The 17,932-nt window shown below is 38.0% G+C and overlaps 1 protein-coding gene across 6 annotated transcripts in view; it reads right to left on the bottom strand.

The window, feature by feature from the left end:
* Nucleotides 1-17,330, bottom strand: part of Cht8 (Chitinase 8) — a 19,831-nt gene extending 2,501 nt beyond the window's left edge. The window contains exons 1-2 of one of the 6 annotated variants that reach the window (XM_022806691.2): nucleotides 17,174-17,330; nucleotides 192-955 (exon numbers count right to left, since the gene is read on the bottom strand). In XM_022806691.2, coding sequence (XP_022662426.1) covers nucleotides 192-264 — 73 coding nt within the window. In that variant the 5' untranslated portion in view covers nucleotides 265-955; nucleotides 17,174-17,330. Of the gene's footprint in view, nucleotides 1-191; nucleotides 956-16,483; nucleotides 16,566-16,806; nucleotides 17,011-17,076 lie in introns of those variants that run through there. The other 5 variants (XM_086989168.1, XM_022806690.2, XM_086989167.1 and 2 more) reach the window with 5 other exon arrangements.
* Between the last annotated feature and the right edge of the window lie 602 nt (nucleotides 17,331-17,932).

Here is a 17,932-nt window from a genome sequence, read left to right as displayed (position 1 = left end):
ATATATGACCTTCTCTATTAAATAATTCGGCGAAAAGTCAGTTTATTTATTTGGTTACTTGAACATGTAGTATACAAACTATGCGCCTATTAAAAACTATAGACTAGCTCCTTTTTTTTTTTTTTTCGAAAACATGGACATAGGTCAAGTACGGCGTGTGCCCCAAATTCAAATGATATCGCTGTACTCACCAGTGTATACAGTTTTCTGTACAGGATTGGCGGTAGCCCCGGCCAGCAAAGCTGTAAGCAGCACAGCCTGCATGTCGTCTGATTTCCGCTTTCTTGTAGCAATGTTCTTTCTGAGACACCGGTGGCGAATACTCCTCCGGCTCCTGGTCGGCCTTCTTCGATCCCCAGCGTTTATATACCGGCCTGGCAAGAAAGGCTCTTGAAGTATGGGTCTGGTTTACTGGGTGGAGAGCCTTCGGTCAACCCTTGCTTCTCTCTCGTCCCCACGAATTCTTCCTTGCTTGATGGCCCGACGCGGCACGGCGTTACGTTCCACTGTTCTTCCAGGAGAGTTTCGGCAGACCACGGTCTGACAACGGCGTCGGCAGTCGACGTTGACTGGTTTACACTGACGACCACTTTTCTGTGCCGCTCCTTTCCCCTCCTTCGCTATCAACAGTTCGCCATCCGGAGTCCGCCGCCGCTGCCATCGACAATCACCAGCATAGCGACAGTAGCATCTCTTCTACAACAAGCTCTTTTCGGTCAGGCCGTCGCTCTTCAACAGGCAGGCGGCTTCGTTGCAATAATAACGGTAGCAGGCGGCCCAGTCAGTTAGCGAAGGAGCCAAAACCCACAGATTGATTCGAAGTGACAGCTGTTGTCCGCGGTAGTCTGCAGATCTCGCCGAAAAGCAATTTTACCCAATATTGCATTAGACTGCTGTCTTACTCTCCTTGCCTCGTGTCGTCTTTTTCTTCTGTGTAGTAGTGCCAACGGTAAATCTGCAAGAGACGCTGATGATTGTGGGTCACTTTTGTCTTCGCGAAAAGATCCGCGACATGAATCGATTTAGCTAAAGCTCTAGTAGTTTATCACCTGTGTCACTTCAAGCTGTTACCCAGTCGTTAGCTCATCCGGTAATGCTCAAGGTCGGGGTTTCCACCTCGATTTGATGCTCTGCTACGGATATTGGTGGGAAATGTCGTAGATCGTTGTCTCATTACGTAGTTTATTGATCGTACTTATATCGTATATTATTATACGTAAGTATTCACAGCAACATGATACGTTCTGTGCATGTTTACGTGTGTGCATAAGATACACTGTATATGTATGCACATAGAGATACTAAAATTCAACAGCATCTATGAAACCAATGATATATGGCATTTCCAAATTAATCCGAATGCACAAAGATGCCTATTCCAGAAAAAAGTATGCCTGCTATAATTCTGTGCAAAAAATTATCCTTCTTAACCAGCGAGAGACAGTGCAATCGATCCGCGAAACTACGCCAAAATCATTACTGCATTGTTGCAAACGTGAGATATCCTATTCTATAACGGAATGTTGTGGGTCCAAAACATGTCCGGGTATAGTAGAGACAGTTAACGAGGACGCTTTGTTGTGTGAAAAATATTTGAGCTGCTTCATTCATTATACTGGGTAAAACTCATCTACAGCTCGTTTAATTCTGATATCTCGTATCCTTTTCAAAACAAGGGGACATATTTTGGCCTCAAGTACATTTTTATAATCTGGTCCTTAGTTCATCAGTATGCACGAATGTATTTTTTGTATTCTGTCAAATACACGTAACCTTTGCTCCCTAACGTTCGCCCTCATGCACCGCTTTCTTACACGGGTGATCATTCTGGTTGAAAGCCGGAACCCAGAAGTCGATCCCAAAATATAGCCGCTTTTGAGACACAAAGTCACATATGTGTATATATATATATATAAAATAAAGCTAAATGTTAAGAAGTGAGATAACGTGCAGCTTCACCTAACGTAATTTAAAAAGATTGTCATAAAGGCCTAAAATTAAGTGCACAGCTCCTTTGACAAAAGGGTATTTATCATGCGAAAATACATAGCGTGCTTAAAGTTTTATTCAGGAACAAGTGCAGATACGGAATTTCGAATCCGGCGTTTGATTGGAATAGGTTATGTTCTAAATAATCCGCCTACGTGACGTTTTCTCAAGAACATAAGACAAGAACTGGGACCTCTTGCCTATAGACCCAGAACAAACTGTACACAAATTAAAGACAAATTACCGCCTTAGGGGAAATGAGTTGTAGGAGACGAAATTTTCATGGGAGATTAGTGTTGTATTAACTGTCGTTCAACAATAGCGTATCGTATCGTATCGTATCGTATCGTAACGAAAAGGGCAAGGTAAGCATTGAGGGGATTTAGTTGAGCATATAGAGTTAACATTGCAGTTATTCGTAATAAACTAGATAAAAGGGAATTTAGGACAACATAAAATGAAAGAACATATATGAATATAATGCAATATATCGTAAAGAACATATAAGATTCTTCTATTCGATAGGTAAAAATCAATATTCAGATCGATTAATAGAGGCCTGATCTTGTCGCTGTGAACAAAAATAGTAGCTAAGTATATCCAGGGGGTGAACTCAAGTTAGAATGCATTTCTTCCTTGTGTGTTGACAAAATATGAGAGCTTGAAGAAATGCAGTAATTAAGCTGCTACTTGATAAAGGCTCTACGTTAAAAAAATAACACTTACAGGGGCGTCCAATGACAAGGTGGACATTGAACGTAAGGAAATTGACGACTGATGCGCAATAAAAACCCGCGAGAATATTGTCTCTAAACAAATGCTTCCTAGTAATTTACTGCGGGTACACAAAAGTCGTTGTATAAACTTCCTATAGCTGAATATATGGAGAAGGTCTTCTCATAAAAACAAACTGTGTGTTTATGTTTATATAGCAATACGTGTACAATATGAATACTTTGTGAACTTTAAGCATGCGGTAGCTTTTGCATCCTGTAATTGTATTGCAAATGTAACGCAAGATAGTGCCGTTTAATAAGCGGCATTTAATAAAATGTAAACATTAGTGATTTAATTCAGTGACAAAGTTCTTTAAGGTGTTCAGTTAGAAAATTGTTTATACATTCCTTTATCTTCTGAGGCCAGGATAACCAAAACGATTCAGTTAATACTAGCAAACCTTCGAATCGGTAATGGGTACGGTTGTCGAACTCTGGTTTTCCAGTGCTTTCATTTGTGGGGACCAAGTAAAAATTGAAAAATGGGGCACTCGCTTCACGTTGAAATCGCTGAAGTCTAGTAGACATAAATAGTCAGAAGTAGAGGCAATGGTGAGTGGACGTAGAGCAGGTGAATGTACGAATGTCGCTTCTAACAATAGAGAGCGAAAACTGACAAAAAAAAAAAAAAGAAAAGGCCAAACCATTTTTGAAAAAGGGGTTGCCGCTTTTCCAGAATCTTTTAGTTGATCGATATTCAGAGCAGTTGGCCACTGGTAGGTGTTCAACGCTTAGAAAGGCTTAGGCGAGACTTCGTCGGTGGCATTGCCGCTAAAACACACAGTTTCATACGGTAGATGTGATAAAAAAAATTTGCATGATGGTTATTGTTATTTGCTAATCAAAAGGACCATTGTTGGCGTTTTCATCGAAAGTAAGTTTCAGAACATGATATGTGAAATGTAAGTTCCACATATTTATATATATATATATATATATATGGAATACAGAGCAATAACGGACAATTTAATTGTTAAAGAATGTCATGAAACCCTACTTTTACAGATCCTGATTAATAAATGAAATTCGAGATTAATAAATAAATTTGCTGTTTTTGAAAAATTTATGCATAATGGTTATGAAAAACATATATTAATTACTTCAAAGCCCCTGTGAGGACAGCTTAACTAAACCTTTGAACTTAATAAAAACATGCTGTAGTTTTCCTCCAGGTTACGTTCGGTAATTAAGTTGATACCTCCTCTTTAGAAATTGAGCGACCTATGATGGCAGCGCGTTTATAAACAATGGACAATTTACACGGCTTAATTTATACAGGGATTTACTATATGATGTTTCTTTTTAAAAAGTAATAATTCTAACCCCTAAATAGCCAAGGCAACTGTTTTGATGCGTTTCATTTATTAACTTGAATAAATGAAAAAAAAGTAAAATTCTATTTGCTACGGCACCTTTTACTTCAAAGAACGATTGGCAAACTTAATTGACATTTTATTTTGTAGATGGCGCAAATTATTCATGAGTAGCTCTACGTAGTGTGTCATTTATGAGATATTTACGCTTAAAAGCTTCCACAATAGAAGGTTGCAACAGTATTTCTTTGAGGGTCTTCATGCTTAATCTAACTCTGGGCGTCTGCTGACACTAGACCCAAATGTGCTGGCTTACATTCGACATGTGTGTTCTATGGCCACTATGTGGCGCTCCATTCAGTTTCATTAACCATAATATTGAACAAAAAATTGCCGTAGAACATCACGATTGTCCCGGGAATACGTTACCTGAACTATCGGCCTTCTTTAGGCACAATTTTTGGTCCACGTTTTTTTTTTTAACCTTAATGTAGGTCACGCACTGCGTGTATTGCGAGATTTGGGGTATTATTGCGTGTGTATACATTTCTAACGCTAACACTTTTACGCTTCGTATCGGAGCTAGGGCTCCATAATCAAACGATACGATTTATAGTAATTTGTCGCTTTTTGCAATGAAAACATATTAATATTGAGCTGGCCTGTCGAGTATGTGTCTATATAAATATTTAAAAAAAAAAATGGAATGTCGAAAATAATGCGACAGCGTAGTGCCCACTTTGAATTTCTTCTTTAATCCGAGCTATTTTGACTGAAAAGCCTAAATTCGCCACGTTTTCGAAAATAATAATAATTACTAATCTTTTTTTGACGCTGATGCTTGGTCACGTCTTATTATAAAGACACGAGGAAAAAGTGGGAAAAATTATTTTTGGGAAATATTGAAGTTTGATTGCTGTTCCATATAGCGGTGTAGCTGGCTCACAAAGCACTTACGCAGAACCAAGCCTTTTCTCCAAAAATGGTATTCACTTTCAGCTTAACAAGAACAAGAATTTACAACAAACAAAAAAAATACAAATCACAACATGAACGAAGATCTGGAGTAGTCGCCATAGCCGGCGACATGTTATCGTAGACTGCTGCAGCTCTTCAACGCGAAAGCTATTTGTAGAGCGGAGCTTTGAAATAAAGTAAAAGTGTCAACTTCCGTAATTTCGGCCTTCCTTTTTAAAAATTTATTGAATTTGTTCTTATCTAATCGTTCAGGCGGTAGTATATTTTACGACGTAAAACTGATATCGTGACGACAACGAATGGGCGGAACTCGCTACTGGCAGAAACGCAGTCGGGGCAACGTGTGTTATCTTTTTAATTGTTGCCTGTTTTAAAGCAACGTTGCGATAGTAACTACCTGGCTAAGTAACTATCCTTTTGCATACAATATAATAGTACATCTTTATTGGTGATCGATAAATGTTATAAGGTTAGATGTGTCATCAGAAGCAATATTATTGATGGTGGTTATTATTGTTATTTTTTTTTTATGTGTTACGATTAGAATGGGATGCCAAAGCCCAGAGCAGTATTAACATTTCGGCACTATTCTGAAACGTGAAGACGGAACTCAATCCTTAATAATAAAACACCGAAAATGAAACTGCTGGACAACAGCAGTTAGGTCCATGTCAAGGTTTAAATGTCAATGCAAAAGGCAATGTCTAGGCTACGATATTGACCTTTCAAAGTGTATCCGACTTTTCCGGTTTAGACACATCTTGATTAAGTAAAAGAAAGGACTAAATTATGCTGCTTTCTTAATAACGTCGAGATGAGTATTTCGTCACGTTCACGTCACTCTGCAATCATACCGCCTCGGTGTCCGTTCTACATTAGGCCTGCCGGAAGGACGTTATTATAAAAATCGAAGTGGTGTAGGATCGAATGTAAGCGAGAGCACATTTCGTCTTGTGCTGGGGACCAGTGGTCTCATCGAAAATCTAATGTCGATGCCGGGCAGAATACTTGAAACATTTGGTTTTTGGGGACTCTCTTATTACCACCTATAATGTATGAACTATGTCTTTAGTAAGGGCCCTTTCAAAAGTAAATAGGCAACGCACATAGGGTCCCTTGCGTTTTCGGTTAATAGAACCCCTCGTGTGTATATGCAGTCTAAAATGTTTGTTCCTAAGGTGATTAAACATCTATGTCAAGTTCTTTTAATCAATTCGAAGAACGTGCATTTTTGAGATCGGAATAAGACACTCTGTTAATGCCTTAAAGAAATCTGAGCATAAAAGAACGTGTCGTTCTCACTTCAACTACAATGCCCAGACACGGATAATTCCTACAATCTATGTAGGACGCAAACAGGACTCTCGGTGACGTACAGCTGGTTCTCGTCTAGGTATTTTTTTAGTAGGACAGTCGATTAAAGGTACAATAATCGATTACTGTCTTTTCGGAATCATCTTTACGTACCATCAGCCCTTAGGCCATTGGCTTGTAGTTGTCAACACCCGTTTAAGGGCTTTTGTTGTGTAAGTTTCGAAGGCTTGGCTAGATCATTCATAAGCTGATCTAAGAGTAATTTCGCAATTGGAATAAATTATAAAAAAGAAAAAAAAAACTTTTTTTTTTATAATTTTCCCAGCCGTAGAATGAGCCGAAGCAAAATCACTTATAATTGATTGGTAGATCTGTAAAGATCTTATATTTTTCTACTAGTTGGTCTACTTGTCTTTTTTAGTGGATCTGTCCTGTCAGTGTCAAGTACGCGTTAATTTTCACACCTCAGTTCATCTTTTGAGCTTCAAGCTTTGTTAATTTTATTAACAGCTTTTATCAGGCACATGTGACGAAAATCGTCTCGTGTTGACTGGTTTAATTTCAGTCTGTGCTTTTCTTAGCTGCTTATTTTGGATTTCCTCTGCGTAAAGAATAGATAGTAGTGTGACATAATGATAATGCATATATAGAAGGTAACAATAGTAGACTGCGTCGATGGCATCGCGTATATGAGTGGTGTATCTGTTCCTATTCCTTTACTCGACCTAATTTATACGAAATTAAAAGTAGCTTTTTTCAATCACTTACACAATAAAATGATACCCACTATAGTGATATCAATTTTCAGAGACAGTCATAACAAAACATTTAGATTTATTTATAGAAATTAATACGCTTTAGTTTGAACACTCTCGTTGCGAGGATAGATGGTATAACGTGGTAGTTATCAAATTTTACTACTAAACACAGAAAACGTGCAGTGGTCTTGGAAGTTTGTAGAGCGTAGCCGCTCGATCAGTCGATCTTAAGGAATCTAACGTTATAAAAAAATCACTGAACCCTATGAATCTATATCAAGACGGCACACTTTTCTCCCACTGTCACAAAAACTCTTCCAAAGAAGATGTACCCACGCTTGACTCGATTCTAGAGTGTTAGCACGCTGATAATTGACGAACATTTCATCTAAAAATTTACCTAAATTAATTAATTTACTAAAAATTTAGAGCTAGTTATTACAAAGCAACACAAACAAAATGAAAATGTTTGTTATTAAAAAACAATTAATTGAGACCAGCTTAATGCGCTATCCGAATTCGCGTACGTGGAGAATATGTGCGATCTATTTGCCTACCTAAACAACGATGATCGACGTGCTGCTTCCTAAATCCAAACGTTTATAAGACAGCATCTGAACATTTATACTTTGGTTTCATCACGGCGTGGATCGTTGACAGTGGTAATGCATGACCAATTTTACCAAGCCAATATGATAAGTAAGTCCAACGATATATACGTGCGTGCATGGGTGTCGTAACACGTAGGTCAAAGCGCGTACCGCCTAGCCAGCGTCTCGCAAGATTTGACATATATTTTAGCAATAATGATGTGTAAATGGCGAATATATTTGATCGATTTCAAAATTAACAGTTCCTTAATGAACAGGCCAATCGATACTATAGACTACAGAATGAATCGTTGTATATTTCGGTGTAATAACCGGATGTTCTTGTAATGTAGCTACTTAGTCCTTATCTAGGATACGTTATCTCGATATGTTATATCAAAACCGATTTATACAGGTCATCACCACGTATTTAATTGGCGAACCACACAGTGTTGCTACTTGATGACGGTGCTTCCCATTTCGCTTTGCCACTAGACGGGAGCGTAAATACAGTGAGCCGAGTAAAGTGAATAAAATAGCGATGTTTATTGTATATATATATATATATATATATATATATCAGAAAATTAAAAAGCTAAAAGCTACTTGTGAAAAACAATTGGAAAAAATAAGAATATAATGATCCTGATCTACTGGTTGCATTTGTACGTATGCATGCCTCCTTGATATATTAGAGCACATTGGTGACATCTCTTTTTAACAATATGATTCCCTAGAATAGCAGAAAATACTCACAAACTTGGCGATTATTATATGCTGCAACTTAAGGCCGCAGGTACATTCTACAGCTCCATCATTTTTCCTAAGTTTCCCGTCCTTTTCCTTATGCTGAATACCTTTATATTGCCTTGTACGGCTGAAGCTGACCTTTTAAAAATACCAGTTTATAGAAAATGCCTACATTCATGCATGGAAAGGTGATGAAAGAAAAAGTAAGATCCAGAGAACATGGACATTAATATATATATATTTGATCGGCTATAGTCACTAGGTGGAGTGTCCGAAACAGCCGAGAAAATTCGCCTACTTTTTCTGGGTAAGAAAACAATGTGCAGATTTTTGTATATTCATATTGCCACCTATCTTTCATCATAGTCTACTTTTTAGCAGCGAGGAATCGACTCTTTGGTCGGCTTGTATCCATCAAGAGCCGATTTGTGAATTCGGAGATACAGGTTCAGCAGCCTTGGGAAAGGCAAATTAAGCCTCTGCGTACGATCGAATTTAGTGTCGGTTATATGGGATTACTGCGCTTGCCGCTAAGAGTGCGAACCGACGTGAGTAAGTACCAGGAAAAACTATGGCGATGTATCTTTAATGAAACAGAGATCACTGTGCTGTTAAAGGGAGTGTCTACACGCCTTTCAATTTGGCTAACTTGAAATCTATCGCTGCAGGTTTTGGATAAAAACCTTGTTCCATACCTCGTAAAAGTTATGTAGAACCTTTCAGAGATAGCAGGCAGCACGCGTTCTGTAGTGTCATGCCATCCCGCGGGACGGGACGAAGGCACACGCTTCACATTTATCATTTTTCAAAAAATGCAGTAGGCTATTTATTCCACTTTGTCCTTGTCAAGCAAACAAGAAAGAACATCTTTGAAGTTAAAATTCCCTATACGGAACTTTCCAGCCCATGCTTCCAGCGTGTGAATCGACGCAGGTGTCTCATCAAAGGCAGCACGAATTTGGACAAACGTATTCACCGTGTCGTTTCCAGGCTTGAACCCACAAAAAAAACAAATATCTGACGTTGTCTTTTCGTGTCTGTCACTGCTAAAGGGCTACTAATGACGATACGATTTGAAAGCTCACAAGAATTTTCGGTGTCTATATATATATATCAGGAGTTTCAGGCGTATTGCTAAAGTCATTTACTCGGCGAAACTAGTTAGTTACGCGTTAATTTCTTGCTGAAAAATGACAAAATTAGGGTTTTATGCCGATATCTACAACTACCTATTCGTCCTAAATGCGTACAATGCAGTGAGATTTTATAACCTCGTTTTAAAAAACACACAAAATCGATTGAGGGCTAACGTAGTCAAGCGCTCTAGAACTGATGTCTACTTTCAGCAGATACGTATGCATACTGAGGTTGTAATTATGCAGGGTAGCATCTGCGTCGGCAAAAAAGTCGAGCAAATGGAAACTAGTTACTTCGTGCATGCTTTTACAGCGTAGAACGGACGGGTATACTAAAAATTAAGCGTTGGTTCTGCGATGTTTGTCTTCTCATCTTAGTGCTTTTGGAAGAAATTGATTCTTATACCCTGAGTGACCAGGATACTCTCCTTTGCAATTTTTATAACTAACAACAATGAAAAAATGATATATTTGAAACTTATTTATACTGCAATATTCGTATTTTACATATACGAACCTGACTTGGCCTGTATATAAAATAAGTGACCGCAGTTAGGTAACTAGACGGAGTACCTTACAGAAGGCCAACAGCAAAATAGATCAACGTCATCGTTACAGAAAAGTCCGTTCCTCGTCTTTTTTTGGTTATTATTCTATGTACGCTTTGTTTATTACAAACTAGATTCGGCATTATATCGTCTTATTTTTTTTGGGCGGGCGCGTTCAGTGTATAGTGCATCAGTTGCGCGCTATCCAGTTTTTCGCTGCCTCGGTTGATCGAAGTTATTATATTCCAAAGCTAAATATCTTTGCCTAAAATGCCATCGGAAATCTATAGACCTAACTTATATTTTGCGCCTGGCCGTTTGATTTAATTTAAAAAAAAAAACTATATCTTGGGACCAATTAATAAAGTGAACATAATACTTTGTCGATCTCGCTTAAAGCTTTGTAAGATTAATAGCCAATATTTACTTTTTTTGCTATTTTTTTTTCTATTTTTGAACAGTCGAAATACATTTACGAATAAATAGAGAGTAAGCTGTTCTTTACTCGTCAAGAGGCGTATTCATTCGTTCACATAAGGTACGTATCTTAGGAAACGTTGGTCGAGAGATTGTGCAGCATTTTTTCATAGGCTTATTAGTCTAACACTGTGTGCTAAAATGTTTACATAATGTGAAATAGGGAGCTTATATAGAATCGTAGGAGACTGCTCGAAAACTCATTGAAATTAAGCCTTGTGATGCGATTTGTTTGATTTGTTTGTCTTTGCCTCAAATGACGTCCTAGGCCAGCATATTATATATACATTATTTAATATACTCCATCATAACGATACTACGTGCACCTCATAATTTTCAGTAGCTCGAATTTATTGGTCGTCAAAGGGTAGGACATAGGATATATTATACTAACCAGTATCTATTCAACAGTACAGATTACCATTTTGTACGGAACCTGCCAGCTATTTCTGTGTTTGGTGCATTACACAAGAGTATCTTTGCAATCGGAAAGCACCACCATGGTGCATACTATTACTACCGTTACATTACATACTACCGCTTTAGGGAACTATCAGTATTACTGCTCTATCTACCAACGCTTCATGGAACTTAAAGGTAGAAAGATTTGCCCCTGTCGATTAGAACGGATTTATGAGATAAATTGGTGAACACTGTGTTGTGCGAACTCTAACTACTGGGAATATGTAAAACTAGACTTAATTTGGACGTCTTTTACAGTAAATAGCTTTAACCTAAGCTTTGCAAAGAGGAACTGTATATTCCCGAAAAAATTGGTAGTAGTCCATCATCTCTAATTTTTGTCAGATTGCAATCGTGCCGCCCTGACAGGTATGTTATTGACCTAAATTAACACACATAATTTGCCTGCATTACTGGTAAAAACAATGGAAGATAACGGTGCTATATACATGTGATCAAGTTGTAAACGTATGACTTGGTACGTACATACATACACACACGTGCCTCCTACACGAAACAGCTGCACATATATGGTTGGCAAAATCCAAACTGTTCAGGAATAAACGCAATATCTTGAAATTAAGTGACTTTTCGAACACATGCCCTGAACACCGCTTTTGGATATGGCACTATGCTAATACTGCTATATTTGACGTTGGGAAATCGAGCGAAGTCGTTGACGGAAGCTCCGACTAGAAGGGCTAGGCTTTACAAAATTTATTACTATAAAATATTTGCTTTTCTTTTACGACTATGTTTCCAATCATCCTTAGTCGATTTTTCAATTAAACGAGTTGCGAATTTGTGGCTGTGATTTGCCATAACGAGTTATCTGACAGGTGTCCTTAATGATCAAGCGTAACCTGAATTAACTGTTCCCCGGGGGCCAAACTACGTAGGGAGGAGACAGGGATTGGGTGTGTCACGAAATAGGCGGAGCTGTAGTAGCTCGTGTTCGTTCAGATGTATCGGCGAAATGGCGGATTGCTTCGTTTTTGAATAGAGGACTCGTTGGGAACAACGAATGCGGGATAGTTAAGGGTGGAAATATTCTGGCGTACTGCGCTGGCGACGACAACAACAACTATGGATAAGCGAGAAGAACAACAGACAACTGAAAAGGACAACGATTTAGACAAAAACATCAACAACAACAGGCTACACTGTACAGACCACCGCTCTCTTGTAGGGCCCCTTTACCCCCTTCTTCGCATAGTGGCTGTGGGATTGATATCCTGGCTTGCCTCGCTGTGCTGCGTAAACGATTATGGAGCTCTTCAACTGGAACGCTATCTTCCTGCTAATGGGTGACTACTGCACCGCGAAGTCCAGGGTAATAACTAACGGCTAGGTTAGCATTAGGTCAGACAGAACTATCATCGTTTAGTACGTCTATTTGTGCAACAATATGTTATACCTTCGTGATGGAAAGAAGTACAAGCTATGGTAAAGTGGTTATGGATAGTATCCTATATTGTCCGTAACTGATAAAAGTTAACGTACGGTGACTTTGAAGAATGTTCAGCACGTTCATTTGAGAAACAGATGTGTGTTGGGTTAATAGAACAGGATTTATTCGCCCAGTAGTGATTCACCAAGGGCCCGTTTATCCTACCCATATGCAACGCATGTAGAACGCATAGATAAAGATGCCCAAAAAAGGTTTTTCCGACGCGGCATCTGCTAGTTTGGTGATAGTAATTGTGTCTAGTGTGTTATGATCCTATGCCCATCCTTCATATTATTGCTAACGGTAATTTGAAAAAATGTGTCGAATTTTTTAGCTGCCTCTAGATCGTTAAGGGATTAATTTTTTCTATAAGCAAGGGACTTTCTTCGTACGTCTGTTTAAAATGAGAAAAACACAGGGCGGGAAAAGGATTTATAATAAGGTCAAATAGCAGTTTTTTGTAGGCTATTTCCTGTTTAATTACAAATTTATTTTCATTTGACTGCAAACAAATCCTTCTATTTACCTGCATATACTTTCGAAAATCAATATTTCCTCTTGAAATACCCAGTTATATCGACTTAAAAATAACTAGATTAGTAACAACCATAAGCGGTTGGTGTCTCCTAAATGTTTGCTATCATCGACCATGTTTTACGAAGAGTAATTTTTCTTGAAGTATTTCTCATACGAAATTGTTGTTTAGATAGGCTTTATAGTGAAACATTTTAGGACATGTATATAGGTAGCACAGAGCGAAACAATCACATAGTTTATTCAAACGAGAAACACGAAGTTCTCCTCGTTTATTAAAGGCATTTTACTGCTGAATCCGCCTAGATGTTTTTACAGAGAAATTGAAACAGGGATCGATGATATCAACAACCGGTGATCATATAATGCAAAGAACCGCTTCGTCCTTAGTATTAATGGCTGCCCTTAAATATGTATACGTGCGAAACATGCATGTAAATGTATTCTTTAGTTCTTTAAACCTTATGGGAGATCTAGTTTGGCAAATATTTTTTAAAACTTAGAATCAACCAACCATTTTAGCGGGAATGTAAGCACGATATTAAAATTACCCTTTTAGGCTTGCAATGAACCGACACTGAAAATATCTGTAACAGAAACTGCATTTAATTTACATTAAGTTTATCTGCAACTATGGTCAGTAATTGCAGCTAGTCGACCTTTCTAATGAGTATAATTTGGAAACATACCCGATACCACACAAATCCTTTTCAGGACAGGCAAAATTTAATGTTGGGAGTTGTATACGCTTACGAACGGGTACGCTTAATTTGCTTGGAATCAGAGCATCGAAACGGTAAAATCATAATATTTTTGGTCCTATTTGGTAGTAATACGCTTAATGACCGAATTCAGGAACTAACGAATATCAGGAAGATATTCCACTCAACTAACATGGAAATAGTTCTTGTCCTGAAACAGGATGATATAGTGGATATCCACTAGGAGGTTACTTGAAATAGAAAAAGGTCCTGCGATTTTTATTGAGGTGGTGTTAGGAGCGAGAGTTTTAAATAAACGAGGATCCTAAATGCATATAAATCTAATGAGTGCCAACTACACTAGTCAAATTGTTGCCCCTATTAGGAGGAGATTAGTCATTTGCAGCGGATTTGTTGTTCTTTTACTGCTTATTTTAATGTTTATTGTTTTTACTGATTAGTTTGAATGGAAGCTTCAATAAATTGAAGAAGATAACTTTGTTTCTAGCTATTAATGTATCGTAAATTATTAAATTAATGCAGTTGTAATTTCCATTATTACACTGAACTTCGTCTAAACCGTACAAGCAAGTATTTTTCTGAATGTTTTTCTTCAAGTTAAACTGCGATCTGCCCTTCAAAGACGAATAGATGAGACAAATGTTTCTCTCTAAAAAACCTTCTGTTAACGATCCTAATATGAGGCGCACGCATCAGGTCCACCTTTTTTCCGGTGGAATAATAAGGGAGATACGTTCGGGCACCAACGTTTGGACAAACGGCAAAACAAATGAATTTTTCCAGCAAAACTTTCTTCATATAGAAAGCATCGCCCTCAACTCAACACCTTTTCCTTCATTACAACAAGGTTCCGATGAAGCCTGTTAAACGTGATTGTTTTCCTGGCTTATAACAACAAGTCTGCGAATTAGATAAGTTAGGCTTCTTTAAGAATTATTGTCGGAACATGTGACGTTTGAATACTCGATCTGGTCTAAGTCTACCATAAAAGCTTTCAACGTATACAAGAAGCAGGAAAGCCGTTTCGGAGAGGTAAAATTTCGTCGTTTAGTAAAATTCTTCGTAGGAGCTGCGAGTCAATATCGGAAGTGTTGTTTTCGATAAAAAGTTCAAGGTGTGCACGGATCCAAGCACAGAGCATGACGATAACTAGAACATTGCCTTTGTGTTAACAGGAAAAAATTCTATCAGTTGGACATACTACCTGATAAACGCGTGTCTCAGAACCTTTAGATACTCTATTAATCTCTATTACATCGTCCCAGACATGGTTAGGTAAAAAAAAGATATCTGACGACTAGTGTAAATAAGTAGAGAAAATACGTGCGGGGTATCTCAAGCAACAACATGTCCATGTAGCTCACGCTACTTCCTTCACACATTTCTTAGTATAAAAATACAATTGTGGAAAGCTTTAGCTAGCGCTTAGGTTTTTAACTTGTGTTGTTGTGGTTCGGCATAACGTAGGTGCGCTAACTGGAAGCACGCTATGCTTTTTGTTCTGCATGGTATAATTATGATCATGCGTAATAGTATCGTTTGGTGGGATCGAATCCTACAAAGAGCAATTGAGTAGTTTTTCTTTTTTGCTCAACTGACTTTCCTATTGTTCTCCAAGCGAACTATTTTCGTCCCTAGTTTTCTATTGCCTCTAGATGTTGAACTCTTTTGTATGTCTATGAGTCACATTTTAGCTGGTAATTTACTGCCCAAGCTCGACGCATGTTGTCGCTGCTTAGCTGGTTAAACAAACCTTTTTTTCTGAAAAAAATCAAAAGAGACATACTCAACGTATTTTGTAGGTGTGTCGTGTCGTGTCATGCCATATCAGCGCGTCCTACACAGATCGTAGTACCACAGCTTAAGAGGGTTTGAGTCTTAAGAGGAAGTCTCAGGGGACGCGTGATTGTTGTTGATCTTGTCTACATAAGCACACATGAAAGCCTGTTCGCATTCATCAAACATTTACAGGCACAGCAGTAGTCTTCTTTAGTATCTCAAGCAACATCAATTCATAAGTTGTGTTTCCTGCTTTGAGTTTCATTCCAGATTTTATTCTGGTCGACAACTATGAAGCAGCATGGAACGCTGAGATCATTTACCCTAAACGCACACGTAGCTGAGACAGAATAGGAGAAGTATCTACGGAGTACTAGAGAAGTGTATACGATTAAAGTTTGGTGTTGTTTCACAGTGTCGAAAAGCCAGATGCTGCTATTTAGAATTTTGCACTAGCAAAGTAGAAGAGGTACCGTCATTTTGTGCGTGGATTAGAAAAATAACCTATTAGACGTTCGCTGTAGGGTTATTTAAAATAAAATAGCTTTGCTCTCAGCCTCCAAGCTATATGAAGTAGCGCAGAATCGTTTGAGACGAACCCCGTTCCAATGCGTCTAAAAATTACAGGTATATAATCCGAACTGTAGAACTAAGGTATCGCAAAATTTTGATTCGATATAACGATACATGTGATTGATGATCATTTATTGAGCATTTTGCGATGGACGTCTGCAAAATCTCTGCAATGGCGAAATACTATCCCATGTGTATTTGCTAAACTCAAAACCTAAACTAAGGTATTCTAGGAATATTAACGATATTCCTCGATTTTTGCGTCCTTTAAATATCACTCTATATTCTAACTACGGCGCAATTAAGGTACGAACTGATTATAGCAGTCTCTCACATTAGGAAATGATGAAGATGTACCGCTCGCAATGGGGAGGCTTTCCGGTCTCTTAATTGAGGTAGGGTCCAACACTAGCGGTCTACGGAATGACAAATGAACCATAACAACCAAAGGGAAATAAACGTACGCGTCACTGATAGCTTCTCCGCCCTCAATAAACATGATTGACCAATAGCAAGCAGTGAAATGGTACGTATCCACGTCTGCTAAAAAGGACATGCTCATTTTTTTTATTATCTATAGCGTTTTTTAGATAAGATATTATCTATATCTATATATATATATATATATATAGATATAACAATATATAACCAACCTACCTCAAAATGTGTTTAGTTGTTTAGCAGTAAAGGATCTACATATGAGATCTGCACTATTATGGTCGGTGATAGGTTCTATCGATTGAATGGACTATCCGAAAATTAATAATCTTCAAGTTTTTACAAAGCATCACTGACGAATACCTTTCTCAAATAGCGGATATGATATTTTACACCAGTGAATAAGCTTATGTACAGCCATCTTGTCATATCAATTATGATCATCTTGAAGACAAAACAGTCTCACATTTTTCTAAGCACAGATCTCACCTCATCAAGTCGTCCCACTCAAAGATAACCATTTCTACGCATACGTTCCTTGACATCGGATTTTTGCCTCTTTGTACGAAATAACACAGGCACTCACCTCACCTGGCAAGCAGGTAACGATCGTAACAACATCTAGTACCTGAAAATCATGGTTTGAATCACCAGGAAAAGTTTAACAGACGTGAGTCTGGTAAAGCCAATTTATAGCAGCATAATGGCTGCTTCCGTGTGTTGGACAGGTGCCAACACAAGCGATAGGGGAGTAAGTGGGAAAATTATATAGGGTGCAAACAGACGCTTTCTAAGTAGTTCACGTTAAGCTACAGTCGACTGCCAATACTTATCATAATCTCTAGTGAATAATACATATCTGTGTTTGCTTAACGTGTACGAGATAGAAACCTACTATCAGTTCTCTTATATCTGTTTCCCTTTGTCAAAAAAGAATACTGGTCTCTCGGGCAAATATTATTATTATAGATAAAATATTCCAAAGTTTATATGTTCGTATCCGTGGTTAGAAGGGAGATATAAGGCAATGTGTCAATCCATTTTCAATTTGTAGATCGACCCATGTGATAGTAAACACAAGCAAATATTTGTAGCTTATTACCCCAAAGATAGTTGAGCTTGTAGCGAAGAACGGGTAGCAGAAAAACGTATTATATCCGTTGTCAAAGGTAAGTGTAAAAATTAGATAAATGTTCGTGCACTAAATAGAAATTTCGAATGAGAGAAGGATAATGTACATTTTTCGAAAGTTTTATTAAAGCTCTCGAGCAAGTTTCAGCAAAGTTTCGCCCATATCTGCATGCGCGTCCCTTTAAGTGTGTTGTTAGGATAACCACAACTATTG

Source organism: Varroa destructor, unplaced genomic scaffold (genome assembly GCF_002443255.2).
Source record: "Varroa destructor unplaced genomic scaffold, Vdes_3.0 BEIS01000005.1, whole genome shotgun sequence".
In the NCBI taxonomy this organism is placed as follows: Eukaryota; Metazoa; Arthropoda; class Arachnida; order Mesostigmata; family Varroidae; genus Varroa; species Varroa destructor.
The sequence above is the reverse complement of the archived record's forward strand: the minus strand, read 5'-3'. Positions and strand labels throughout refer to the sequence as shown.